This window comes from Colletotrichum navitas (genome assembly GCF_030913465.1).
Source record: "Colletotrichum navitas strain CBS 125086 chromosome Unknown LY79scaffold_91, whole genome shotgun sequence".
Taxonomy (NCBI): Eukaryota; Fungi; Ascomycota; class Sordariomycetes; order Glomerellales; family Glomerellaceae; genus Colletotrichum; species Colletotrichum navitas.
The window spans coordinates 35,545-59,954 of record NW_026850637.1 but is presented as its reverse complement, the minus strand read 5'-3'; the positions used below and the strand labels follow the sequence as shown (position 1 = coordinate 59,954).

Sequence of the window (24,410 nt, the reverse complement as noted above, 5' to 3'; positions counted from 1 at the left end):
CATGGTCTCCGTACCCGGTTGTCAGCTGGTGGCTTGCTCAGACTTTTCCAAGGTACCTAGTGTGAGGTCTGCTAAAAGGCGGCGGCGCACGCAGTAAGAATCTGGTTGCGCATGCACCTGCTTGCATGCCCAAGTACCTAGGTACCTAGAGCAGGGGCGGGAAAAGCCAGGCAGACAGTCCCGGGCTTCCTTAGTCTTTCGCGTCAATGCCTTCTTTCTTGATCCTAGAAGGATAGAGGGCAAGAGGCATTAAGGTAGCTTTTAGGTAACAGGGAAACCACACCTGCATAGACGCCTGCCCCTCAGGGGCGTAGGGAACATGAAGGTAACGAAATTTCGTTACTTTGATGTTCATCCCACCTTCTGGGTGGAGCCTCTGCAGCACAATCCATTGATTGGTCAGCGCGCTAACGCAAACCTGGTTACCCTATCGGTAAATTTGTCCGAGGCATCCACCACCACGTGGACGACGCCACGAGGCAGCCAGCAAGCCAGAGCCACCAAAAGTCCGAGGCGCAAGGAGCAAGTAAGTAGTAATTAAATGCTGTCGTCAAGATCAATGTCGTCCCTGAATGTAATCTCAATATCGCATATTTCTTCAACAGGCGCACTACCGCCTATCCACGCAGATGGATTCTGCAGCATTACCGCCGCCATTCAGGCCAGCAAGATTCTATCATAATCTTAGTAATCTTAGCCACAACAGCCTTTCTTAGTTGGTCAAAATCACAAGACTCGGCAAATCTCAAGGAAAACATTTGCCCACTCTTGGCAGCCCGGCGACTGGGAGTCAACAACGACAGAGGCATGAAAGACGCGCCACTACCTAGGTGCACACACTGATAGCAATTCCGAAGACTACCAAATCGTCGTGACGACCCATCAGGATGACTCCGTTAGGCAGAATGGCTCTCTTTCCTTTGAGAGGAGGAGGCTTCACTTCCGAGCGACCAATTTCCGGCCGCCTACACCCCAAGTTCGAATAACAAAACATCATTATTGACCCCACCGCTGCCCCGATCGCCAAGTCAATCAAACTCCCCGCTCCTTCGCGCCCCTTCTGCCCCACACGAGCGACGCCGTATTATAGCCGCCTCGTCACCAGTGCCGCTGAACATGGAATGCGCCATCACCAGATAGGCGTGGAAAGTACCTGCGGAAAAAGTGCTGAAATTACATGGTAGCAGCCAAGGAGTCAAAAATGACGTCACTGCACAGGGTAAATGAGTTAAAGTACTCCGAAGGGCCTGAACTGATACTGAATGAATGTAGGTATGTTGGATATATACGCAAGGTACAAAGCACACAACCATTATTCTGCCTAAGTTTCTCGCAAAACTGCCAACAAACAAACAAACAAAACGACCAATTTATCACATTATATCGAGATCGCGAACCGACCAACACACCCTTCCCCTCGCTTTTGTTCGACATTGCTCGATTGACACGAGGTGCTGCCCCGAAGCGCGCCTGGGGTACCTTGGCACCTAGCAACAGAAGCCTCGTTTCACCGAGTATTCCCATCCATTCCACCGATACCCGGCTACGCAAGGTATGCCAATCCACGGCCTGCGCTGAGAGACACTGTCTTCCTTGCCTGGGAAACTAGCTTGCCTTGCAAGTTCTTTTCAAGGGAGCTTCTTAAACAACAAGCATCACACCGCCCCAACCGGCCCGGGCATGTTTATCGCCGCCGCCGCTGCTGGAGCAAAATAAGCACAGCCGACTGACTCTCCAGCGTCACCAGTCTGTCTATCGTGCTAGAACCAGCCATCACCTAAGGGCCGTGAAGACGCAGATCATTTTTAACCACCGCCACCGCCAATGCATACCAACCACGCCTTATCCAAGCACATGACGGCCCACCTCGACCGCCCTACCTAGCGCCGGCTGCGCAACGGGATGGTATCAGCAGGCCCCGAGCGCCCCGGTTACATGACGCGGTGCAGGGATTCTTCTTATTAGTATGGGCTGCCACGCGGGCCAATTGAACCAAACCGTTGGCGGGGGGATAGTTCGACAACATCATGTCGTTCAGGCTCGGCAACTTGGAGAGCGGCATTAATACCACCATCTCGCACGCTGATGGGCTCGCGTTTGGTGCCAAGCTTCTTTCTGTCCGTATACCTATTTGACATCAAAGGATCCGAGACCAGTTACTCTCCATCATGATGATGATGTGGAAGCTCGAGATCTTGGCCAAAGTGTGCGTGCCTCTACGTCTCCGACCTTTGCAACATGGCGGTGTGCTCGATCTGCAAGGCCCCCATGATCCACTGTGAATGCTCGGAGCCCAAGCCGGGCGGATTCGATCATCATCTCCATCATGTATTCGGCCGTGAACAGGCTCGGGTGTGCGGAGTGTCTGGCCTGGTCGGACCATAGCCCAATCGATGCCAGCAGCAATCTGGCGATGCACTGCAAGCTACTTAGCCAAGGTCTATTTCCCAGGTCCGTGGCACGACAAACAAAAACCAGCCAAGCAAAGCGCCCAGAACCACTGGTGCTTTCTTTGTTCAGCGAGGGGGGGGGCCGGAACACGACGAGATGCCACAGCCACCTTCCTTCACTTTTCTCTCCCTTGTTTCCTTCCATCACTGGACGTCGCGTTGCGTCGCGTCGGCTGCCAAAACTTCATCACTCGAGTTTCTTCCACCCCGCGCTCGCTGTCACCAAAACCACAGCTTCTGAGAATCAATCGATCGTCATATGTCGAGCATGAGCGAGCATGCGACACCCATCGAATCAACACCAGCTTCACATGACCCAATAAGGTCGCTGTTGCCGCATGAATTGACGCCGTCGTCACCCCGATCGGCTCCGCCGCCCCAATCGCTGCCCAACTTCAGATTAATCTCGAGGACCTCCCTAACAACTAAAACCTGTCTGTATCGAGCCACGTCCGAACCAACTTCGTGGCAGACACCTAGAAGCCCCGAACTACCACCAGCCTCGTGCGGAAAGACCTTAACGAGGAGGAACTTATTCACCTCTCAGCCGATGTCAATTAGAGGCGGCGAAATGATAACCCTCAACCTTCTAAGGCGCGCCCACAATCGTCTTTGACGACATGTTGGACGCCGTGTCTCAATTGATAGTAATGCCATTGAGATCATCAACCTCGGTAGCTGTGAGTGCCTCATCTGTATCCTCAATCTCAAAGAGACCAAGTTCACCGAGCAATCAGCCGACTACCTATGGCGTGCCTCCGACGGTATCCTCTACGGCACACTGTACGCGAGACGAGCTCTTGAGGCCGCACTGAAATGTTTGAAAGAGGTGGACATCAAAAACGATGTGGAAGACGGCACCGACAGCGGTATCACATACGACGGCGTAGGGTTGAATTCCAAAAGCGCGGTCGAGAACCAAGCAGGCGACAATAGAGACGACGACAACGATGATGGGAACATGGATCCTGACGAAAACGTCAGCCTAGTGGAGCAGCACAGTTCGAACGCTGAGCCTACATTCTTGACGCCCGATATGGCCTTGAAGGGCGCGCCCTTACCACTCTGCCCCGCGATTGAGTTGCTATTGGCCTCTAACAAGGCCAAGCCATCTCCTAACAGTCTTAGTAACAGCTTGCTCTCCAAGTCACATGCCCCTCTTCTTGACGCCGGACCGCGACCCCCTCCGGGCCCTGCGGCCAGCCCTATAGCTCCTTACCCGTTTTTGTTCTTAGCTATGCATAACGCTGGGGGCCAAGGCTAGCAGCCATGCAGTGGTGTTGTTGGGACTCTACGGCGTCAGGCAAACATGGGTGTCTTCTCTGACGAGGTCTTGGACGCTGTGGCCCGTCACTGCAGCCTTATTTATTAACGAAGTGCATTATATGCTATTCCAGGACCCTGAACGCGCAGCTTCCCTAGAGAAGAAGTGTTGTGGCTCCAGAAGCTACAAGAGTCGCGGCAGACGGCGCAGGATCATCTAGACCGGACCCTTATGTCTATCAGAGAGGATCGGAGATGGTTAGAACAGTTAAAAGACTTTTTGTAACTGATGAGATGGCGCTAACATTGGGGAATATGGTGCTTATTCTAATGCTGAGGCCACGGAGCTATTCATTTCTTCTTCACACTAATCATGTCTTCATGTGAACTGAATGTGGCCATGTTGTTATTCCCCTGGAATTACTTGTGTGTTGGGTAGGAGAAAGCATGCATCTCTCCGTCTCCTGAGCGCCAACAGGCTACAGACTCCAGACGCCCCTTTCGCCAACAGCATTTTACTCTTGAGGCCAGAAGTCGTACAGTGAAAGTTTATCAAGGAAATCAACCGTCCCCTATCTTGCCAGTCAATTAATTCCCGCAACAGAACGGACTCTATAGCAGTCACAGGGCACATAAGGTTAACTATATGGGGTAGCAGCTGCGGAAATGGTACATGCGCATCCTAGACAGATTAATATAAGGGTGGCATCTCTAAATAAGCTACTTACGCTTGTATAGGTTTGGTGTCTAGGATCCAATGGCCCTCTGTTTGGTAGGCTTGATGTTAGGTGTCACGAGATAGATAAGCGTTAGTTACTGCCAAAGTCACTAACGGTATCGTTTTATAACGTGAAATTAGGCTATAGACCTCAGAAACCGCATTGCTGTGGGAATAGGCATAGAAATATTTTCCCAATTCTTAAGCACAGGAAATGCCCCTGTCCTTATTGCGGGAGACACAAGACGCATTGCTTCTCCTATGTGGTTTATAGTTTCGGAGAGGACCTAGTTTTACTTCTTGTGGCGTCACTCTTCTAGGGGCAGCAACTAGCTGCATCTAGAGAACAGAACGTGTACCTTTAACGAACTGTAGCTGTCGAGATGGATTAATTGCGCCTTAATGGGGTTACATTACAGGGCTTGTGACTGCAAGAGGGGGCAGTGGTTCTGGCGGCGGCCGTGAAGGAGGATCAATCGGACGCCATGGTCAGAAACATGGGAACAGCGTAAGTTGCTGGCTTCATTTCCCTTGGTTCGAGGAACTACGCGTGAAGAAAGTGTGTGGGTGTACAAATCCGTGATTAGAAGGCTGACGTTGAATTCGCAGGTTGCGGGACGAGTGTGGCAAACATCAGTCAATCATTGGGGTCTGTGTCAATATGTATGGACGCCTTGGAAGCCAGGTTAAACGGAAATACTGCGATACGGCATGTCAAACCCTCCCATGATGATGATGATGATGATGATGATGATGATGATGATGATGATGATGATGGTGGTGGTGGTGGTGATTCTGTGAGGTTTTATCATTGCAGCCATGTTGAATAAGGAACAGGTGGAAGCTCTATGGAAAACTTTAGGAAAAGCCATTCAACTACCTCGAAGGAATGGCTAAGATCCTCATAATACAAACAGAGCCAAGACCACAGAAATTCTCCAATAGATACTACTTAGCTAACAGCCTTATATGCCTGAAGGGCTCTCCTTGGCTGTGGTACAAGGAACCGCTCCAATACGCATGACTCTTTTTCCTTTTCTCACAATTCTAACACTTGGCCAATTCTCCATCATCCAAGAGCAGGCTCGATCGCGACACCTGTCACGCAGCAAAAGCGACATCTCCCCCGACTCTTGATCGTTGCAATGCGTCCCATCATGAAGGACAAGTCCTCGCCGGCCCACTCCCAAGACCGAACCCAACCAAGGTTTCGAGCTTGCCTGCCTCTCAATGTAGCCCTTCATCTTCTATACTTTAACCGTAACATCCCTGTCATTTTCCCCCCCAATTCGTGTTAAATATTTAGAGGAACAATATCACCAAAAGGACGCCTCACAGTACGAGTTAATATATAAGTGTTGGGGTTCACTAAAATGGCTTCCAGACTAGACAAATCTATAGAAATATAAACATGCTATAAGATGTGCTTATAACATTTACTGTGTAGTATCATGTCGTGGTTTATACTGCACTAGGAGGGTGTGGTTGGGGCCTAATCGCAGGCGCTGCGGCGACCTCGAGCTGGGCCAGCGTCAAACTGGGGGACTCGACTTCTGGAGTCGAGAGTCTGGAACATGAAGGCTCAAGGATCAAGGAGGGAAGAATTGCCCGAAGGGTTTCTTCGCCGCAATGCTCGTCGAGGCCCCGAGCCAGATTGGTTCTCGCCTCAGTGCAATACATACCGACGACCTGTGCAATACATACATACACATAGTGCAGGCCTTCCCAGCCGCAGCAATGGAACCTGGGAGGTATCATGTGATTTATTTGCAGGCAAGTCTGTGCTTGACGGTGGCCGTCTCCAAGTAATACTGCACCGTCCGTCATGACAACACTGCGCTCTTCCCTCCCCGAACCTCTCCAGCGCATCACCACCCACCCGACCTCGGACAACAGGAAGCCAGTGCCGAGGACGAGGAGGAACACGCGCCCAAAGATATCAAGTCTGCCATGCCTGCCAGAGGCCTTGCATGCAAGTGGGTCAGGCGAAATAAGCCGAAATACAGGGTGGCAGGGGAAAGTTAATACCCCCTATGATGTTACCCCCAATGGCTGACATCATAATAGAGGGGGAATATTCACCAACAGAGAAGTTCTGTAGCAAGAGGGTTGGACGTTACTTACCTGGCAGGGGTAATTTACGATGTACTTCGGCCTGGTACCATAGTACTTGTCCCTCGGCTTGTAGTCTATCCGCACCCGGACCCACCTCCGGGCTCCCGACAACCCCTGCTTAGCGTCCCCACCACGAAGCAATACGGCCGCATACAAACAAACGCTTCACGGCAAACATTGTAGACTACCTGCCTAGTTTAGTACCCCTGCCGCAGTTGCCAATCTTCTCCCCTAATTTTATTATTGGGGACAGATAAGGGAGGGAGGAGATGATGGCGGGAACAAGCACTGGAATCTGTGCTGCTGAAAAATTGCCTTCCCCTTCGTAACGGGTCCTAACAGCAGAGCTCATCAGGTGCCAGCCACGATATAACTAGCACAAACGGCTCTTTACAAAGGGTTACCCCTTTTATCTCGTTACTTTCTTTCTTTTCCTCTCTTACATTTTAAACATCGTCTTGCGCGTACACGTCGATCCGTCCGTCCTTTTCCACCCATTACCCAGCTATCAACAGTTACATCAGCCGACCTAAAGTCTCATCGCTGTGGCTGGGTTGCGCAAAAAGGACCGCCACTAAGCGAGCCTGGTCCACAAAAGAGTAACTAACCGTCTTACACTACTGTTTCCGCTCCACTTCCATGAGGGTGGAACCCCGCTAACCCCCTGGCTAGGTATTAATAGCATGGAAAAATGCCGTCGTCCCTTCCAAGCGTCAACTGACGTCGCAGAGTTCACCTCATCGAAGCCATAATAAATCACAAGGTTGATCCCAGTGACCCCGCCCGGTTAATCATGTGCTGTCAATGGCGTCAAGGCGGCTCGACCTGGGAAGAGGAAGAATCTCTCCAGCTCGACGAGCCCGATATATGGCGCACATACGTTTCAACGCATAATACCAAGGAGGTTCTCGAGGACAGGCAGGACTTCTGGTACATTCTTGACGTCCGGTCGCATTCGATAAGGGCTGGCGAGGTTCTCATGCGTGTACGCTGGGTTGGGTCTATGAAGGAGCCATTTGAGACAGAATCCTATGTGCGAGCTAACCGACCGGCTGCTCTGGTCAAGTATTGGAAGGATTTGGGAGGCAGGGAGGCAGCGTTGTAAACGTCGTTCGCATCGAGTTCGTCGCTAGTGGCGCATCATATGGGCAATGGTGAAGCAGCCCTCGACGGATAAGCCACCTAGATCAATCAAATCCATCCCGTCAATGAATTGTACCAAGCAAGGCCTATGCGACCACCCACATTTCGGCAATCACACCCCAATCGCTTCTAATCAATCCTGACTGAAGAGGAGAATTATGGACATCTTCAAGAGCTCCCAGGACAGTATAATGCTTGAGTACACGCACAGCACCGCGTACGCCGCCGTCAAGGCCGTCGCCAAGATGCAGACGGACGTTTGTAGGGCTGGAATAGAAGGACACAGCCTAAAAGTCGGACCTTGTCGTCTGCAACGCCAACAGCGCGCTCTATATAACAATAATGTGCATGGCGTTTCTGGTCTTTAATTAATTGGCGCTGTTATAGGGAAACAGCTCTTGTCCAGGCCAGATTCTCGTCCCGGAACGGTACTCCTAGTGATACTATCTCGGTCGTTTATATGTCCTAGATCCACAATATTTGTCCTTGACGAGGAGTAAGTGCATGCTAATAAGACAGACGTCTGAAATCTGGCGCAGGTGCAGAACCAGAGGGGCTCCAGCCCTCTATAACGGGTACGGCTTTGTCGAGGTCAGCTAAGCTTGCAGATACGCAGACTAAGCGTCTGGTTTGATTCCAACTAGGGTGTTGTCAAAGGGCGAAGGGGCTGTAGGTTATATGTTGCACGTCGTATGTTGCAAGGATAAATTATAGTCCCACGAGGCGGTCACTCGGTTTCATAACCTTCATCTCATGATTCGTCCGTCAGACTGCTTTGCGGACTCCTCAGAGCCTCTTCCCAACAGAGACATCACCTGCTCTAACCCTTAGACCTAACCCATAGGAAGCTTCCTGCCTCCACCCTGCCAATCGCCAATGACCAAGGCTAGGCCATGCCATCAACAACGCACTGCTGTCTCAGGAATACCTCATGAAGAGAGAGCATATCGTTCTATCTCCTTTTCACAGGCCGGAGGTAGGAGCACGTTCATAACCGAATCCTCTCAGCCGAGACTGAAAAGCTTTCTTGTTTCTACGATCTCCCGGCAGAAACACGACAGGTCTTGAAGTCGGTAGCGGAAACGATTTAGGGAGATGATGGTGTTGCGGAGCGGTAGCTGACAACAGCGTGAAAGGTCTCGCACAGGTGTAAGTGCACTATCCAAGTAAACCATTCTAGTAGTAGGGGCTAACTAAGAGGTTAGTTAGACTAGCACTTATTGACCGCAAAGAGGACGACATGTCGGAATTAGGCGGCGTGGCTCTCACTCCATCATTGCTACGGGGTCAGGGACAAGGCGCAGTGTCAGTGTGTGTTGGCGCTAGGCAGTGGCAGTCGTCGCTTGGTCGGTTTCGTTGTCAACATCACATAGGGTATCAAGGTCTAATGGAGAAGATAGAGAGTGGGGCGTGGCGGTCGAGGACGAAGACTAAAGGGTTTTACGTTAACTCTAGGTATGATGGGGGCCATAGAGACGAGGCGGTGACAGGTCTTTGTGAAGTCTTGAGAGTTTGGGGTCGGACGGGTCTCGGAGGCTGGAGCGGGTGCATCGAATATTATCTTGTCTCAAGTGGTACAACTTGGAGTTTGTAGTTGCGGATTTCTCGTAGGCTAGATGGGAATATTTGTTTCCGTCTCGAGTCGATACTGACCTGGAGGAGCAATGGCTAAACTGATCCGACGACGATGATTACTAGAGAGAGAGGTAGGGTGTGGGGGGCCTTTACAGTTTGAATGGTCGGATGCCGAGTTCTCCATGATGCTGCTGTTTTCTGTGTAACAAAGACGGCAAGTTTGTCGCTGTGGCTTACAGCGGGAAGCAAGTGTAGATAGGCAAGAGAAGACCAAAGACAGACAATACTGAGCTAGGAAACAAGAGCGGGTGTTATTGTTGTTGTTGTTGTTAGCTAATTAAAAGCGGTAGAAAGCCAGGATTAACGATGCCGAGTACACAACCAAGCGGCCCTTTTAGCGTCCTCCTCGTCCAGGCCCTCCGACTGCACATGTCCAACGAAGCTGATGCGTCGTCCCTCGTCGCCCAGGCCAAGGCCGCGTAGGATCCTGCTGCTACTTATGCTGCTGCCGCGGCGGGAGTTGGGACCTGAGGTCTTGAATGAAGGTCTAATTAGACATAATGGAACCAAGTTAGGATATATGATACACAACGAGCGGAAACTATCATTTAACGTAGGCTAGGGCTGGGGCTTATGATCCTACTCTTGGTGGCCTTGATGATGTCTTTGGTGGTGGACTTGGGTGCGTCGGCACCAGAGCAGCGGCGATTGTGCATGGCGGACTGAATGGCGGCTGGAACCTTGCCACTAGACCAGAGAATTTGGCGCTCCGGGTCGCGTTGACAAGCCTGGCGATGGTCTTGGCTGAAGCCGTCTTTAGGAAGATGGACCTGCCCGGGCCGAGGAACATGCCCGCCTGGTTCTCAAAACCAAGGGCTACAGCTGGGAAACGTCGCGCTCAGTGTTGCGCGGCAGGGTAATGGTGAGTTTAAGGGTCTGGGGGGAGAGCTCCGCGGCCAGTCAAGCGTGGGCATCGGGTCATCGTTGTCGTTGTCATTGGAGGGGGCGATCTCAGCGGAGCTTACCACCAGTGGTGTAGCGTGAGGAAGATGGGGGCATCTTTTTGATGCGGGCGGAACCGCCCAAAGCAAGTTGATAGTTAAGAAACTGAAGGTGCACCAAAGTGGTGGCAGCGGCGGCGGCGGCGTGGACCTTTAGGTAGTCCAGGCCTGAGGATATTCTTGATAATCGCTGCAGATACTGGTCTTTCAGTACGTCGACTGCGCGGAATGAGGCTTATGTGAAGCAGGACGGTTGGAAGGCGTCGGTCGCATGTAGGTAGCTTACAACATGTAGGCGCTTGCTTGTGTGAAGTCTTATCGATCCGACTGACTGTCTTGACGACGGACAAAGGTGAGGTGGTGCTTATGTGCAGATGCAACATTTCAGGTACGCGCCTATGTACGGGATATTGGACACGGCGACCCTTGTCTGTCTTTGGATGTGCGTTCGATCGATGAAAAGATGAGGCGATGAAAATCAGGAATTGGCCCAGGAGATGGCGGAAGAAGTGTGGAGGAGCAACATCGGGCATGGTCGAAACTAGCCGCTAAGCACCCACTCACTCCTCCACACACCGCGAGTGACGCGTCTGAATTGCCAGAATCAATTGAAACTCATGCGCACAGCAATCCGCGGGCGGATTTTCTCCTCCGGGCGCTCCGATGTGGGCTGCAGTAAGAGATGCGTCTCTTTTCACTCGCCAATAACCATGCAACCAGTCGGCCTGCCTCGTCCGGATATACTGAATCTACTATGCATGTCAAGACAAGGGCTTGCTTACTGCTTGCATAATCCGCCATTACGGAGAGGTGGCTTGCATCCTGCCTTTTGCTGCGACCTGGGCCGCCTAGGGCTGGAAAAGCAGGACCACATGGATGAACGAACGGCGTCTGAAGTATCATGAGGAGTACGGTTGTATAGAGGCTGCAGCAAGTGCGGGCGACAGCAGCGAGGCGGCGGCAAGATGGCGAGGACGGGATCGTTGAGCAGAGCGGCAAGGTTGGTCGTGTGGGAGGGAGAGGCTTCGATCCGCGGCTGCCATGGCACGTGGGAGAATACCGTGAAGTGGACCATTGGCGCCATCGAGGTACGTATCTGTCAAGTTCCAACGTCCCACGTGGGCCGAAGCATCGCCCAGAAGACTGGGAGCCCCGCCAACACGGCAACGGTCACGCCTCAAGTCAAAAGTCCAGCCAGCTTGACGCCCTCGTAAACGTTTATTTTCCCCCTTTTGGCCTGAAGCTGCTGGCCGTAGGAAGTAAATTCACGACGATACATAACATTGGCCTCTGCATTCAAACCACAGATTGCGACTGGTGCTCAACGTCCCCATTATCCGCGACCGCCTTTATTTGCCTTCCGCACTCTCACACCAGCTCAATCGATACGTGTTCCCTCACAGCTATTCGACAAGCAAATCCTGCGACGGATACTTTGTCTCAGTGTCGCCTTCGCAGCGACCGATAATTGTGTTTGGTTAAACCCAGGTTCTGCTTAGACGCCTGCTAATACTGACTGACGTAATAGTCCTCGCTTAGCCTGTGATCTGTGCACACTTTTGGTGGTTTTAGTGGGTTGTGACGGGTATGATAGATGAAAGTAGAGAAGGGGGGGGGGAATGAGAGGAATGCCGAACTGCTTTTCTTCCCCTTAAGCCATGAATCTTTTTGAGAATAGGGGCTATTCATTAAGACAGCGGCATAACACCAGGGCAACCAAGCAAACAAGCAAACACCCAAAATGGAAGCCCACGATAAGGTATACAGCATGCACCAATAGCACCTAGTCAAACAAGCCAACCGTCGGCCTAGCAAGACAACGTATGCCATGCACGGCCAGGGGTTGCCAAATAAGACGGACCCACACAAACAAGTTTGCTGGCTTGGTTGCGGCCGGGTGTGAAGGGGAGCTACGGAGTATTTACTTTTTACGGTAGCCAAGGCCTGTTCATGTGTCCCGTTGCTGGCTGGAATGGAGGCGCATCGAGGTTTCTCCGAGATTCGTGTGCTAGACAGAAAGTGGTGCTGCGCGGCAGATGTGTCAAAGCCGCAAAAGTGGTGGCACCCATACTCCCTGCTTTGGAGGGACGACTTTGATTCCTCCGACATAAACACCGGCCATGTGTACCTAGATCGCCCCGAGCAAGGATCACCCCAGCCACCCCGGTCACGTCAGTGACCGCTCACTGCTACCTTGATTAGCGCACGATTCCCAGGCGACCCCTACACGTTAACCGCCCCTGTCACAAGAGAACCACCGCGGCAATCGAAGGCGATGAGATAGGCCGTCCAGGTACAGTACCGAGTTAGAGGTTTGACAGCACCAGAGTCACTCATGAATCAGCAGCTCCTACTTTTGCATCGTACATTTATAATTGTCCTATCGGCTTGTCTCGATGCCATGAGGTTGAAATTAGTAGGGATATCCCTGTAGGGGCGGCCAGACTTTTTACCTGGTACTGAAGATGGACGCCTTTGGCACCTGTTAACCTGGCTGCATGCAGCCCCACCATTCCCGCTGTAAAGGCACCACCACCGCCCTTTAGTATGATACCCCGCTTTTACGAATTGTCCTGTAGCACTTTGCAACAGGCTTTCGCTTCAAAGCAGTATATGCAGTGTACCCATTACAAGACATTTTCCTCTCGTAACAGCACTCACACACAGTGGCCATGTGCGACCAGACTAACGTAACCAACTGTTTATTACGTGTCTAACCACAGCACCTGCTGTCGCGACCCCCGGAACTCCATCTATAATCACTCAAATCGCCCCAGTGATTAATCCACCCGTACTAGGAAAGCGAGACATGTTGGGTCAGGTAATAATGCATACTACAAGCCTCGGTCAGTTGAGGAAAAAAAAGGAAGAGGATTACAAATAACTATGCTTGTGACATGACACGTCTACCTACCTACAATACCTGGTCAAAAGTCTGGGCCCGCCAAGAAGACAACCCACAGTCGCAACCAACCCATTGGCTTATCATAACGCTGGAAGGTAGATATTGGTTTTCGCAGGCACAGACTTTCGACCAGGCATTGTACCTGGGTAGGTGGTAATTGCATTGGGTGCCTACCATTGCACGACGGCAATTGTGTGTTCACTTTGGTGCCTCATCACCATGGATGGGCCTCCCAAGCCCAACGGCCCGTCGCCCAGCAGTTTGCCCGAGCCAGCGCGCCTCGACCCACACCCGAACTCAGAAAAAGAAAGGCATTGCCAACGAAAATTGGCCACACCGCCAACCTCTGGGGCATTCCCTAAAGACGAGGAAGAGGAGGACAAGGAAGAAGATGCTTGGATTGCGCCAACAAAGCCAACAAAGCCAACAAGTAGTGAGTGCATCGACTCCTGACGACGTGAGTTGACAAACAGACCCCTCTGCCCTTAGGAACGTCAAGTCAGGCTGCTAACGCGTTTGTCGCCGGGTTCTCCACGCACTCGGACGTAACCGGAAGCCCATCTATGCATTCATTGCATCTCGACACTTCCTGGTCACAGTAGCCCGGCCGGACCCGGCCGGAATCATGGCGGTGGTCTGGCGATGGGTGGATGCATCGTAGGCTGGCAGCCGTGTTGTCGGGGGCGTCAACTCGATTGTGCAACCGGGCAAAGGCGTCGACGGGCCTTGACGAGGGTAGGGTAGCTGCTCTGGCGCAAATGTCTTGTATCAATGGCCGTCTTTATCACGAACACTGTCTTCGATTCGTCATAAGATTCCATGTTGCGCAAAACGGTAAACCATCTTTTGTAGCCGTCCAGGTCTTGAATAAGAATCTTGCCAGGCCTTCTACCTCTGCAAATCTCAAGGCGCGGTTGTCCGACATGTACACAAGCAAAAGGTTTTGTCTGTCGACCGACGGAGGCCAGGAAGCCGAGGTGCATGATGAGGCTTGAGGCTGCGTTCTTGACGACCCTGGAGACGTTGGCAGTATCACAGGCCGCGCCGGGGAAGGGTGGCAGCAGGTCAGGGATTTTCTTTTGGGTCACTAGAGAGGGAGTGTTTACGTCACTGGTTCCAGGAACAGAGACTGCGACGAGCGCCCAAAGGAATGCTAGGTTCGTCGCGTTGAATAGCACGGCGTTTCGACCATCATCAAAGTCAGCCCCTTTGTTTCTAGTGGCACGCAGAGGAACGGTGTGAAGCCGTGTTCAAAGTCAAGGCCAATAATAGGCTGCGTCGCTGGCGAGGCTGCATACAGTATGAGAGCCAGGCTACAGCTGGAGCCCGGATTAGCGAGCGAGTTTAGGTTTAGCACCTTACATGCGGCGACTTTAACAGGAAAGGGGGAATTGGAGGGTAAGGCAGAGAATGGAGCTAGTCGTCAGGCTATGTAGGGCCAAGACTACTCTAAATGGGAGGGGCATCTAGTTCCAAACTAACCCACCTTTGACTCCATTGTGAACGTTATTTCACTCCTTCGCCTTTACACAAGTATACACATGCGTCTGTCCCAACTGCGCAATACCCAAAGACAATAAATATGCAGACCTAGGCGGAGGCTGACCTTTCTGTCCAGTGGGTTCAGGGCGTTGGCCTTGTGGCGGGTGGGCGCTGGGTGTACATGTGATAATGGTGGGCTGGTGTTGAGCCTCTGCGTATATGCTTACGTGACCCGTAGAAATAACCTTGGTCTTTGTTCCATTTATTGCATACCTTCTCCTATGTCACTATCATCGCCTGACGTGGTCAAAATGTCTTCTGGGGATAAACAAAAGAAAATAAAAAGGCGGGTAGTGTAGAGAGCGTAAAAGCCGGGCTCTAGCAGGGCCATGGCCCTGGTGTCGTGTAGCGAGGACAGGAGACTTGTATGGAGGAGTCGGAGAGGCGGAACGGTCATGTGGAGTGCCAGGGGACGAGCTGTATTGGAAAAGACCAGACGATGATGAATAGGATTGTGGTGCTGGGATGAAAACACAACTCGATGGAGCGGAAATGATGTGACCTGAGTGATGGGCGTCGTAATGATCATGGTGATGGCGGTCGCCGTGGTCGTGGATGCGAAAGTCGATGATGGCCACGGCTTCCAAAGGGCTATTAACGTCTTGCTCAATGAATGGGAACGGGGACGCGCCTGTGGAGCTGCTGCTGCTGCTAAGTGGTAAGTAAGACGAGGTGGGCCGTAGGTAGAAGCGTGGGCATTGGCGAGAAACCCGAGTTAGCCCAGATAATGAGCAAGGTTGGAGAATGAATGTTGGCATAATTCCTACCTTTCTCACGCGTGGTCCAGCCCCTCGTCAAACACTGGCGGTCCAGTTGGCAGTTGGCCCTATCGCGTGGCAGTGTCAATCGCGCGAAAAGCGCGTCTGTCGGCGTGAAAAGGACACAGGATTGGAGTGTGAGGTCTCGGCTCATTCGGTCGGTCGGGGGGGAAGACGTTGTGGGTGTCTTTCGCGTCCATCTGCTGGGGTAATGGGATGTTGGCGGCGCGAAAATGGAGTGATAGGTATTGCTTCCTGACGGTTGTCGAGCTCGGATGTGTTTGTCCTCGGATTCTTCCACCATGAAATCGGTCGAGGGGGCGGCGTTGACGTCGGCTTCATCTGTTCATTGGTCGTGTCAGCAGCAAGCAACTGACATGAGCAGAAGGAGAAGGACAACTTGTGCATCAAGTTGATTTGTTAGCTACCCCGGCGATGCCATCAGGGTTGCACTTTGTCGTTCTCATTTGGTAGCTTGTCTGTCTGTGTCATGTGCTGCTGTGTCATGTCTCTCGCCTGGCCTGACATGAGGCATTAGCAGTAATAGGGAGGGCAATGATTAATTGATTGATTGATTGATTGAGTCGAGAAGAGAGGGGGATGATGGGCGGCCCCCTGCCGTGGCGGGGTAGCTACCTAAATGTACCTGCCTTGGTGGGGTAGCTGCCCCGACCAGCTAGGTACCTAACCTAGGTAGGTACCCAGGTAGGTAGGTAGGTACCTGCATGCAGATGGTCGGCATTGGCGTCGATCAGTGGACCAGTGGCATTACCTAGGCACCTAGGCACCGGCCTAGGTAGCGACAACCTCCGCCCGGGTCAGGGACTGTGACGTCAGAAGCCAATTGTTGTCCTGCCTGCCTACCTTACCTATACGTCGGTCGTTTCCTTGGGCTCCTCACAATGAAATGCCTTTCAGACCCCGAGGGAGATAGATGTCCGATAAGGAAACAAACAATCTGCTAACTTTACCCGCTCAACTCTTTGCAGCCCAAACGGCCCCTCTATCGCGACTCGCCGCTGACGACCTCACCAGACATGCGTGCTTCCTGCAGCGGGGCAAGTTATCCAAGCACGGCACCCAGCCGCTGCCACCACCACCCCCGTTGCCGTCGCCGTCGTCAGTCCCCTGTTCCTCAAATTCGATCACCCCCTCCGCAAACGATTCGAGGCGCCGCTGAAGCTGCGCGACTTCGTTAGAGAAGTTGGACGTAAGGGTTTAGAGATGATGCACAGGGGCCGTGTAGTTTACGTCAACAGCGACTAGATGGATGTCTTATCTGGCAGGCGTTTAAGGCTTGTGTCGTGGCGGAAATCCATGACCGATGTCTGTTATAGGTACCCATGATCTATTATTAACTACTTACGAAGCAGCAGCTATGGCTCTCGCACTATGTGTGTAACTTTACAAGCTCATAAAGGGACCAAGGTATCGATAGTATGCTTCAGTCATTCCTCCGCGACTGGTTCATAGTCTTCGTCTACCTCGTCATCGGCATAATCTTCCATGGGGGCTTTGTCATCGTCTGTATCGTTCCGATAGTTTCGCGCCGCTGTGGGCCTGGCCGGTCTTGATGCCCGCCGGGTACGCTCCCAGGTTAGCGTTTCCAGCCGGTGCATCCTTGTCGTCGACCGGACTTGGTTCCAGTAGGCTGCTTGGATAACTGCCGGGACTTTACAGCGAGGCTCCCAGGTTGTGCTTGGACTTCCTAGCCACTCGACTTTGTACTCCTCGTCGTCATTCTGCTAGTTTGTTGCTGGGAGCAGATGTCGCTGTACCCCGTTGACGATCCAAAGAGTGCGGTTGTGCATGTATTGTTCCCTCCCTCCAACAGCTGTCTAATAACTGTAAAAAGCATTGGGGGCGTCTTTTTGCATGAGGTGCTCTAGCTCCTAAGTTGTTGAGCCGTCCTGCCAGTAGATCTGCACCTGGAATACCTCGCTTCCTTGTTCTGCAGAGGCAGCTTCATCACGGCGATGTGAGATGATGGAACGAAACTCTTAGAAGGCGTGCAAGGCTCGGTGCTGCTGAGCGTCCGCCATGTTTGCTGCAGCTGCAGCTGCCTTTGGTGTTTGACCCGATGAGCTCGGTATGTAGGTCGTTTCGTAGATGGCCAAGGGTCGGATAGATGGCTGGCTCTCGGCGGTGGCCTTCGCTTTGCGCGGGACAGTCTGTCTAGGTAGACGACAGTATTGAGCGAGATGCCGAGGTGATGAATGAAAGCAAACGAAACAAGAGACTGACGTAACGCAACGGGCGAGGGGAGGGAGGGTGCCTCAGAAGGCGGGCCGCCTGCCCGCGCATGCATGCAATTATTACAGCCGGACTCCTCCATGGTACCTGATCCTAGCGGTTATGTTATGTTGCCAATGTAGGTAGGTAGGCAGGTACTGCCCTGCAGACAGATGCTTGGCGTCCTCACCGTCGTAATGGTGTTGTTTGTGTCTGCTTGGAAGGAGGGGTTGGATTGGGCAGTTCATCTGCGAGTAGGCGGATGACTAACCATTCGAGAGGTTCGCAACGTTAGAAGAGGACGGATAGAATAAGTTACCAGCATGAGCTAGAACAAACCGCAGTAAAGATGATGTTGCATTTGTTTCTTGCCACGGGGAGTCAATTAGTCGAGGCTAATCAGAGACCCTTCGTGCCGAGGGTACAACAGAAGGTGTCGCAAGACTTCAGTACAGGGACATCCGTCCGGGTGGGATAGAAAGGCAGGAGCTCAATTCGATTAGTAATGATCCGGCAGCAACAGCTATGTTGTGTTGATTGGATTCGTAGGGTGCCTACCTACCTAATTAGTCGTGTTGATTGGGAGGTGATGTGAATTGGGAGGTGATGTGAATTGGGAGGTGATGTGAATTGGGAGGTGATGTGAATTGGGAGGTGATGTGAATTGGGAGGTGATGTGAATTGGGAGGTGATGTGAATTGGGAGGTGATGTGAATTGGGAGGTGATGTGAATTGGGAGCTGATGTGAATTGGGAGGTGATGTGAATTGGGAGGTGATGTGAATTGGGAGGTGATGTGAATTGGGAGGTGATGTGAATTGGGAGGTGGTGTTAATTCCCTGTGAAGCTCCGCCAGGTTCAAGAAGCGGGCAGTGATGTGCCCCTAACTATTGACAAACGCACACGGCACGCTGCACATCAAGTCGGAAGTCTGGTTGCCGCTCTGTGCCAGCTCCAGTTCGACACGTCCCTATGTCCCTACTGTCCAACCCGATGCGTCACCGTCTCAACCTGGCCAAGGTGGTGCCGCAGAGCTACCTCCATCATCTGGTGTCACAGTTCGACGACTCTCAACACAGTGCTATTGACATTGACAGAACAAATAAGTACAAGAGCAAGGGCAAGGGGAGGGGGGCGACCCCTTGTATGACGCCGTAACCATCTAGCCACACAAGCAAAAGATCCCAAGGTAAAAAAAGTAAAACAAGAAAAACAGTGACCAGTATTGCAAGCCTGACGGCCCCGATAGCATCTTGCCTGCCATGTCAGCAGCACATGGTCACTTGGCTAGAGTGCAACTTCTGCTACTTACTGTCCTTGCTGATGAAGTGGACTTGCTGCAGGCCGCCAACGATGACCATTATGATCGGTATGGTCATGGTTAGAACACTTCCGAACAGGTGCAGCAGGTTCTGTCTACTATCGATGCACGAAGGGCTCGCTTGGAGTTGACGCTTAACGGTACCGAAGCCCTTGTACGGACTCTTGAGGACATGGCTGGCAACCGAACCAATACGTACGTCGGCGGAGGAGTTGACTCCCACTCTTTCTGGGTTTCTGTCTGGCACCGGGCGGGCGTCGTGCACCAGGAGGCATCTAGCTTGCCTACGCAATCCATCTCCTTGTTAACCGTCAACACTGCCAGCCTACGGAATAGCGGCGGCGGCATTGCACGGTCTACGTGGTAGCACAGCAATACCGTGTCTGTTTCTCCTGGTAACTTGCTGGATCTGGGGCCATGCCGGCCTTCCTCCGCTACAGCCCCAGGCCGTCGCCATCTCCACAGCCGTCATAAACCTCAATCTCGGACTACAGCAAGTTTGCAAACAGCAGTGGGCTCACGCTTAATCCATGAGGGCCTTACGAGCAGACACTAAGAGGGCGCAGCTGGCTGCTGTTTTTGCTGAGCTGGACCAGTCGTCCTGCTGGCCCTGGTGGGAGGGCCCCCCGTCGCCACCGCTGTCGGAAGAGCTCAACGGTGCATTAACTCTGTGCGAATGGACTTGACGGTTTGCCTGCACCCGCAATCGTCTCCCTGCTAAGCTGGAGGCCAGGGTGCGGGACAAAGTCTGGACGTACGTTTCCTTGAGGAATACAGGTCGTATCTCATTATCCTGTGATGCCCATCTACTCTAATTACCATTCGTAAGGCCCTCTCACTCCTGATCGCAACCGTCTGACTCTCCGTGCGAAAGGGCTAACCAACCAAGTGTACTCTCCCACTAGTCATTCGTGGATACTGAGTGATGACTGTACAAATTATCGGCGAGGTGGAAGAGGCTCCTCTGACGCCTGTTGCAGCGCCCGAAGGGCGTCACGCAAGTTCTTTACCGCCTCACGCACCCGTGGTCGCTTGGCTCTGCCTGCCTCCAACGCTCGGTCGGCAACACGTTTCCTCCGTACCAACAGGGCCATGTCCTTGTCGATCTGTTGCTGCGATCCGATAGCCTCTGCATTTGCCTTGGAGATAGAGCACCACTCATCTTCCTCGTCAATGCATCCCTCGGTCTGCTCCTCAATGGCCTGCAGCCGGGCTAGCGTCTGGATCCGCAGCTAGGCCATGCAGTCCTCTGATTCTCTCTTGTCCCTGCTTGCTTCAGTGGCGTATATACGGTCCTCCTCAAGCTATGCGCGTATTCTGTCAAAGTTGCCGACCTGCTGCACTTCGTCAAGAACCTGTTGCACTTCTGTGTCTTCCTTTGCCTCTTTTCTCGGGCTTGCAGAGCTCCTCTCGGCATCCGACCCCGTGTCAGTACCAGGCCGTAGCGTCTCTTCACCCATGCCTGAGAAAAATCCGCTGTCTTGGAAAGCGTCGTCGTCGTCGTCTGAAGCGTGGGAAGCGATCTCGCGGTCGCGGAAGCGGTTCGTGCGGGAGCAAGAAAACTCCTGAGGCGTGTGGCATTCCTCTTCGTCGTTAGAAACAGAGTCTGTTCGTCCAACTTGGTGTTGATCGATATCTGACGTAATGTCAGTGGTTGGTTGGCCAGTCGTGAATGGCCTGAATCGATGGTCTCTTTGCTCCCGCAGGTCATCTCGGACAGGCGTGCGGTCGTGGTCCGGAGAGCCCCTGTTGATGGTGTCGACGGCTTTTCGATTAACCTTGGGCTGCGCTTGACCTTGCGTCGCGGCGGCGGCAGAGGATGAGGAGGCTTTGTTGATAATCTCCTTTCCCCGTGACTTGGTTAATGTGACAGGAGCTGGATTGACTGCGAGCTGTTATGTTAGCATGAGGATCAGGAGCTTCAAGTTTTGGCGGGTGGCAAAAGGGGATCGGAGAGATAGGTGAAACTCACCAGCCTTCTTTGCAATCGTGAACTCGCGCGGGCGAAAGAGTTGGCGGAGATAATTCGGGCTAGTTCCCCGGACGCGCAGGAGCCGGGAGAAGAGGGCAAGGGCGTCGATATTATGGGGGAGGTTAAGCCAGCATGTGCGAGAGGCAACAGTGGCGTGGCCAAAGAAGAGATAGAGGTCCCAGTGGGAGTCAAGGCCGAGGTGTGTGGCGGCCTTGATACGGTAGGCGGTTTCGTTCCGTTTGTTGGCGACCTTTGTGTCCCAATGGTGACTGAAGACAGCCTGCAGAATCCCACGCAACTGATCCTGAGCGATCCGACCGCGCAGCCACGAGGGAAAAGGCAGGACGTCAAGGCGGACGGCAGCGTCAAGTTGGTCGATCTTGTCAGCGTAAGCTTCGACAAGGCCATTCCAAGCCTCGAGGACTCGTTGGCGTGAATCCGCAGCAACGGTGATGAGCTTGTCGGCCGCGTCGTTCAGCCGGGCGTTGTTGGTGTTGGCAGTGTTGACAGCGGCGGGGGGGGGGTTCCGAAGGATGTGGAGCGGCAGCAGAGTGGGATAAAGATGAACTGATTGACGAAGGCAGCCCGGGCGCCATGGGCGAGACAAATGCGACCAGACGATGTGGTGAATTGGCGAAATACAGGTATAACTGAGACACGGTGGGTGGGCGGGTAGGCATTAATTGATTGTACTATCTCTCTAGAAAGTGTCGGTCGGGGACGTATCGGAATAGGTACCTTTCACAGTGCACTGCAAACGCCGTCAGGATGCATACAAATTGCAATAGGGTTATTTGTTAAAGCGGCATGTTCGCCCCAGGTGGTGCAGTCACTTGCCGAAATTCTAAGTCCACCCCGCATTTCACTGCGCCCCCCGGTCTCACGCACTGCCGCTAATCCCCACGCCGTACCGATCTAACAGAACTAACATGTAAATCATCAAAGAGCGGTCGGTGTTGGCCAGCTGCCACGGTGCCTGCCACTCTCCACGCTTGGTTGACGTTTTTTTCTCGCAATTTCCCACGTCAGTCACAGATGAAATTGGCACTCGGGCAGCCTGGGGGGGGGGGGGGGGGGGTAGGAAGCTGTTCGGATACTTGAGGATTACATGCAAGTCATGGTCGTCAAAGTGCAGGCGCGGCGGCGTCTTCTTTTTACCTGCTCAGGATGGCCTCGTCTTCTATTATCCGATTCTGCGCCGGGGGAAAGGACTCTATAGAGCTAAAAGCATCTCTTTTCGCATGTTCATGACAAGACGTGTCGTCAAGATACCCCGCGACGCCCAAAAGGCAACAGAGTGATCGAGAACTGAGGTGATGAATCTAGTTAGCTGCCCATCTCCTCCCTCAGAACAGAACCTCTTGTCGCGCAGCATCCGGGGAAATATTGACAAAAGCAGGACGTATGGCGACGCAGGATGTGGTATGGAAAGAGGGGTCTTGGGTCAATTGAAAAGGATGATGATGGTGATGTTGGTCCATGAGGTGCGGTGTGGGACCACACTCCGCCGCTCTCACACATATGATGTACACGATCGGACTGACGGCTCGGGCCGAACAGAACAGAGCGAACGAAACACGTGGTTGTGGATCCTCCTGCCCTTGCATTTCGACACGTGGGGGCACCTACCTACCGTACCTACCTACGTAAGTACCTACCTAGGCTTATTCCTTGTACCTATGTATTGAGGTACCTACCTTCCTCGTCTGATGGGGCCTACCTACCTACCTATCCACAATGCCCGGTGAAAAGTCTGGGCCCACTAAAGACGATGCTTACACTCTAGCATTGTGATAAGCCAATAGGTTGCTACCTACCTTTACATAACTCTCCACATTCATGCCCTCCTCTCGTCCTCTCGTTCTCCTGGCCGGAACAAGGCCATTTCTTTCTTAATACTATACTAAACATGAACCCTGGCTTTCCAGATCCTATTTGCCGCCGTCCTCAATCCCTTATCCGGTCGGTCTCCAAATTGTCATTCCAGCACAAGCTCGTCTACAACCGTCCCGTAGCCGCTCCATATTATGTGACTACATGCACACTTCGCCATTTCCTACCCAACGACACAGTCAAAAGAATTGCTTTATGCATTTGATCCAGGAACCTTCCCTGTGGCCAAGCTGAGGAACGAACAACCGCCGGCATCACCCTTGTTGACGTCAGAGCTGCCGGAGCAATTCTCCCACCCAACATGGAGCTAGGTCTAAACGCCAGACCTGGACATAATTAGAGATACATCCAATTTAAGAAGATATATCTCGTCTCCGATCTCTCTTATTCAGGTAGTGAAATTTCACCTGGCGATAGCCACATAAGTAGTTAGGTTTGTCTTGTTTTGGGAAGGACACGGAGTATCTTGATAGCAGAACCGGCATGATTCAGAGGTGCATAACAGGGCAACCACGTCGATGTGATGCTCTCATCGCTTCCGAGTCACCTCGGCATGACCCTGTCGATTTTTCCGGCCGGCCGGCCTGCAAGGCGGCTTTCTAATCTTGCAGCCCCCCCGCGGCGAGTCTGCGCCACCAAAGCACGCATCCATCCTACTGGCGCCCGCGATGGAGGTAAAACTTAACCGTCGACAGTTTGGCTTAGGAGATAGGTGCTGCGTCTTTGGCTTTTTCATGCCTGCAGCTAGGGATCTCATGATGCACGTAATTAGTTTGAAGCTTGTCCAAATGTGCGCTTCCTCTTCCTCACACCCCCATCCGAGCGAGTGACTTTTGTAAGTCCAGAGCCAAGTACCTACCCGGGGGTATTAGTCAGGAGCTCTGGGCTAAATCCCCCCAACGAGGTGATCGAATCGACAAATGGCCTGTGCACACAAATACCTACGCGTTTCGCGACGCGATGCAATCATTCCGCCAAAGTAAGGAAGAACAAACAGGCAAGACGTCATGATGACGGGACTGGGGTACCGTACCAGCTCAAAAGTCTGGCCACACCTGTAAGGATATCCCCACTAGATTGTCGTTGCAGCATCAAGACAAGCCAATAAGGTAATCAATCCTACCTGTTCTGTGTTGCAATCTAGGTACTTGTTTCCTGCCTGCCCTGCGGGTCGGGCCGTGCCGCTGTCATCGAGTTTTTCAATCCTGCACGTCAGTCATCCATTCCCCCCCCCCCCCCCCCCCCCCCCCCCCCACTTGCAACAACAACAGCAACACAAAAGTCTCCTTGGTCGAGGAAACCTGATTGCCAACCAACACGAAAACAGAGCATGCGACATGGCGAAAAAAACCCTCCAAAATTCCGACTTGGAATTGATTGCTAAAGCACGACGATGAGTCGTCTCTCATGTCTCCCAGCCGAGATACTGTGCGGCGTAGCCGATGCCCTCACTATCCCTGACGGCCTAACCCACCTTGACCTACGGAGCTTGGCCCAGCTGACCTTGGTCTCGCACATGTGGC

At 52.7% G+C, this 24,410-nt stretch overlaps 7 protein-coding genes across 7 annotated transcripts; 3 read left to right on the top strand and 4 right to left on the bottom strand.

Moving 5' to 3' along the window:
- Positions 1–2,027: 2,027 nt before the first annotated feature.
- Positions 2,028–3,714, top strand: LY79DRAFT_673580 (uncharacterized protein; the record flags this gene model as incomplete). Its single annotated transcript, XM_060564191.1, has 2 exons — positions 2,028–2,117; positions 3,112–3,714. The coding sequence occupies 2 exons, from the start codon at positions 2,028–2,030 to the stop codon at positions 3,712–3,714; spliced, it is 693 nt and encodes a 230-aa protein (XP_060409100.1).
- Positions 3,715–7,281: 3,567 nt separating this feature from the next.
- On the top strand, positions 7,282–7,651 carry LY79DRAFT_697513 (uncharacterized protein; the record flags this gene model as incomplete). Its single annotated transcript, XM_060564854.1, has 1 exon — positions 7,282–7,651. The coding sequence occupies exon 1, from the start codon at positions 7,340–7,342 to the stop codon at positions 7,649–7,651; it is 312 nt and encodes a 103-aa protein (XP_060409099.1). The 5' UTR covers positions 7,282–7,339.
- A 1,489-nt stretch (positions 7,652–9,140) lies between these two features.
- On the bottom strand, positions 9,141–11,217 carry LY79DRAFT_697510 (uncharacterized protein; the record flags this gene model as incomplete). Its single annotated transcript, XM_060564853.1, has 4 exons — positions 10,552–11,217; positions 10,290–10,433; positions 9,908–10,120; positions 9,141–9,301 (listed from the first exon to the last, which is right to left on the bottom strand). The coding sequence occupies exons 1-4, from the start codon at positions 10,796–10,798 to the stop codon at positions 9,141–9,143; spliced, it is 765 nt and encodes a 254-aa protein (XP_060409098.1). The 5' UTR covers positions 10,799–11,217.
- A 2,032-nt stretch (positions 11,218–13,249) lies between these two features.
- On the bottom strand, positions 13,250–13,946 carry LY79DRAFT_411014 (uncharacterized protein). The gene is made up of 2 exons (XM_060553092.1): positions 13,699–13,946; positions 13,250–13,605 (listed from the first exon to the last, which is right to left on the bottom strand). The coding sequence occupies exons 1-2, from the start codon at positions 13,737–13,739 to the stop codon at positions 13,341–13,343; spliced, it is 306 nt and encodes a 101-aa protein (XP_060409097.1). The 5' UTR covers positions 13,740–13,946; the 3' UTR covers positions 13,250–13,340.
- On the bottom strand, positions 13,857–14,668 carry LY79DRAFT_583607 (uncharacterized protein; the record flags this gene model as incomplete). The annotated part of the gene is made up of 3 exons (XM_060560337.1): positions 13,857–14,257; positions 14,533–14,586; positions 14,653–14,668. The coding sequence occupies 3 exons, from the start codon at positions 14,666–14,668 to the stop codon at positions 13,857–13,859; spliced, it is 471 nt and encodes a 156-aa protein (XP_060409096.1).
- Positions 14,669–14,883: 215 nt separating this feature from the next.
- Positions 14,884–16,736, top strand: LY79DRAFT_662756 (uncharacterized protein; the record flags this gene model as incomplete). Its single annotated transcript, XM_060562822.1, has 3 exons — positions 14,884–15,370; positions 15,500–15,678; positions 16,506–16,736. The coding sequence occupies exons 1-3, from the start codon at positions 15,268–15,270 to the stop codon at positions 16,734–16,736; spliced, it is 513 nt and encodes a 170-aa protein (XP_060409095.1). The 5' UTR covers positions 14,884–15,267.
- Positions 16,737–18,559: 1,823 nt separating this feature from the next.
- On the bottom strand, positions 18,560–24,405 carry LY79DRAFT_662755 (uncharacterized protein; the record flags this gene model as incomplete). Its single annotated transcript, XM_060562821.1, has 11 exons — positions 18,560–18,588; positions 19,014–19,262; positions 19,566–19,833; positions 20,033–20,242; positions 20,357–20,907; positions 20,995–21,451; positions 22,153–22,207; positions 22,723–22,756; positions 23,833–23,959; positions 24,011–24,092; positions 24,362–24,405. 11 exons carry the CDS (start codon positions 24,403–24,405, stop codon positions 18,560–18,562), a joined length of 2,106 nt encoding a protein of 701 aa, XP_060409094.1.
- Between the last annotated feature and the right edge of the window lie 5 nt (positions 24,406–24,410).

Bases quoted from the DNA above. Each gene is read 5' to 3' on its own strand.
- LY79DRAFT_411014 (XM_060553092.1), bottom strand. From the start codon at position 13,739: ATGCATAGATGGGCTTCCGGTTACGTCCGAGTGCGTGGAGA. The intron at 13,606-13,698 runs ACCCGGCGACAA...GTCGATGCACTC, and splicing joins TACGTCCGAGTGCGTGGAGA to ACTACTTGTTGGCTTTGTTG.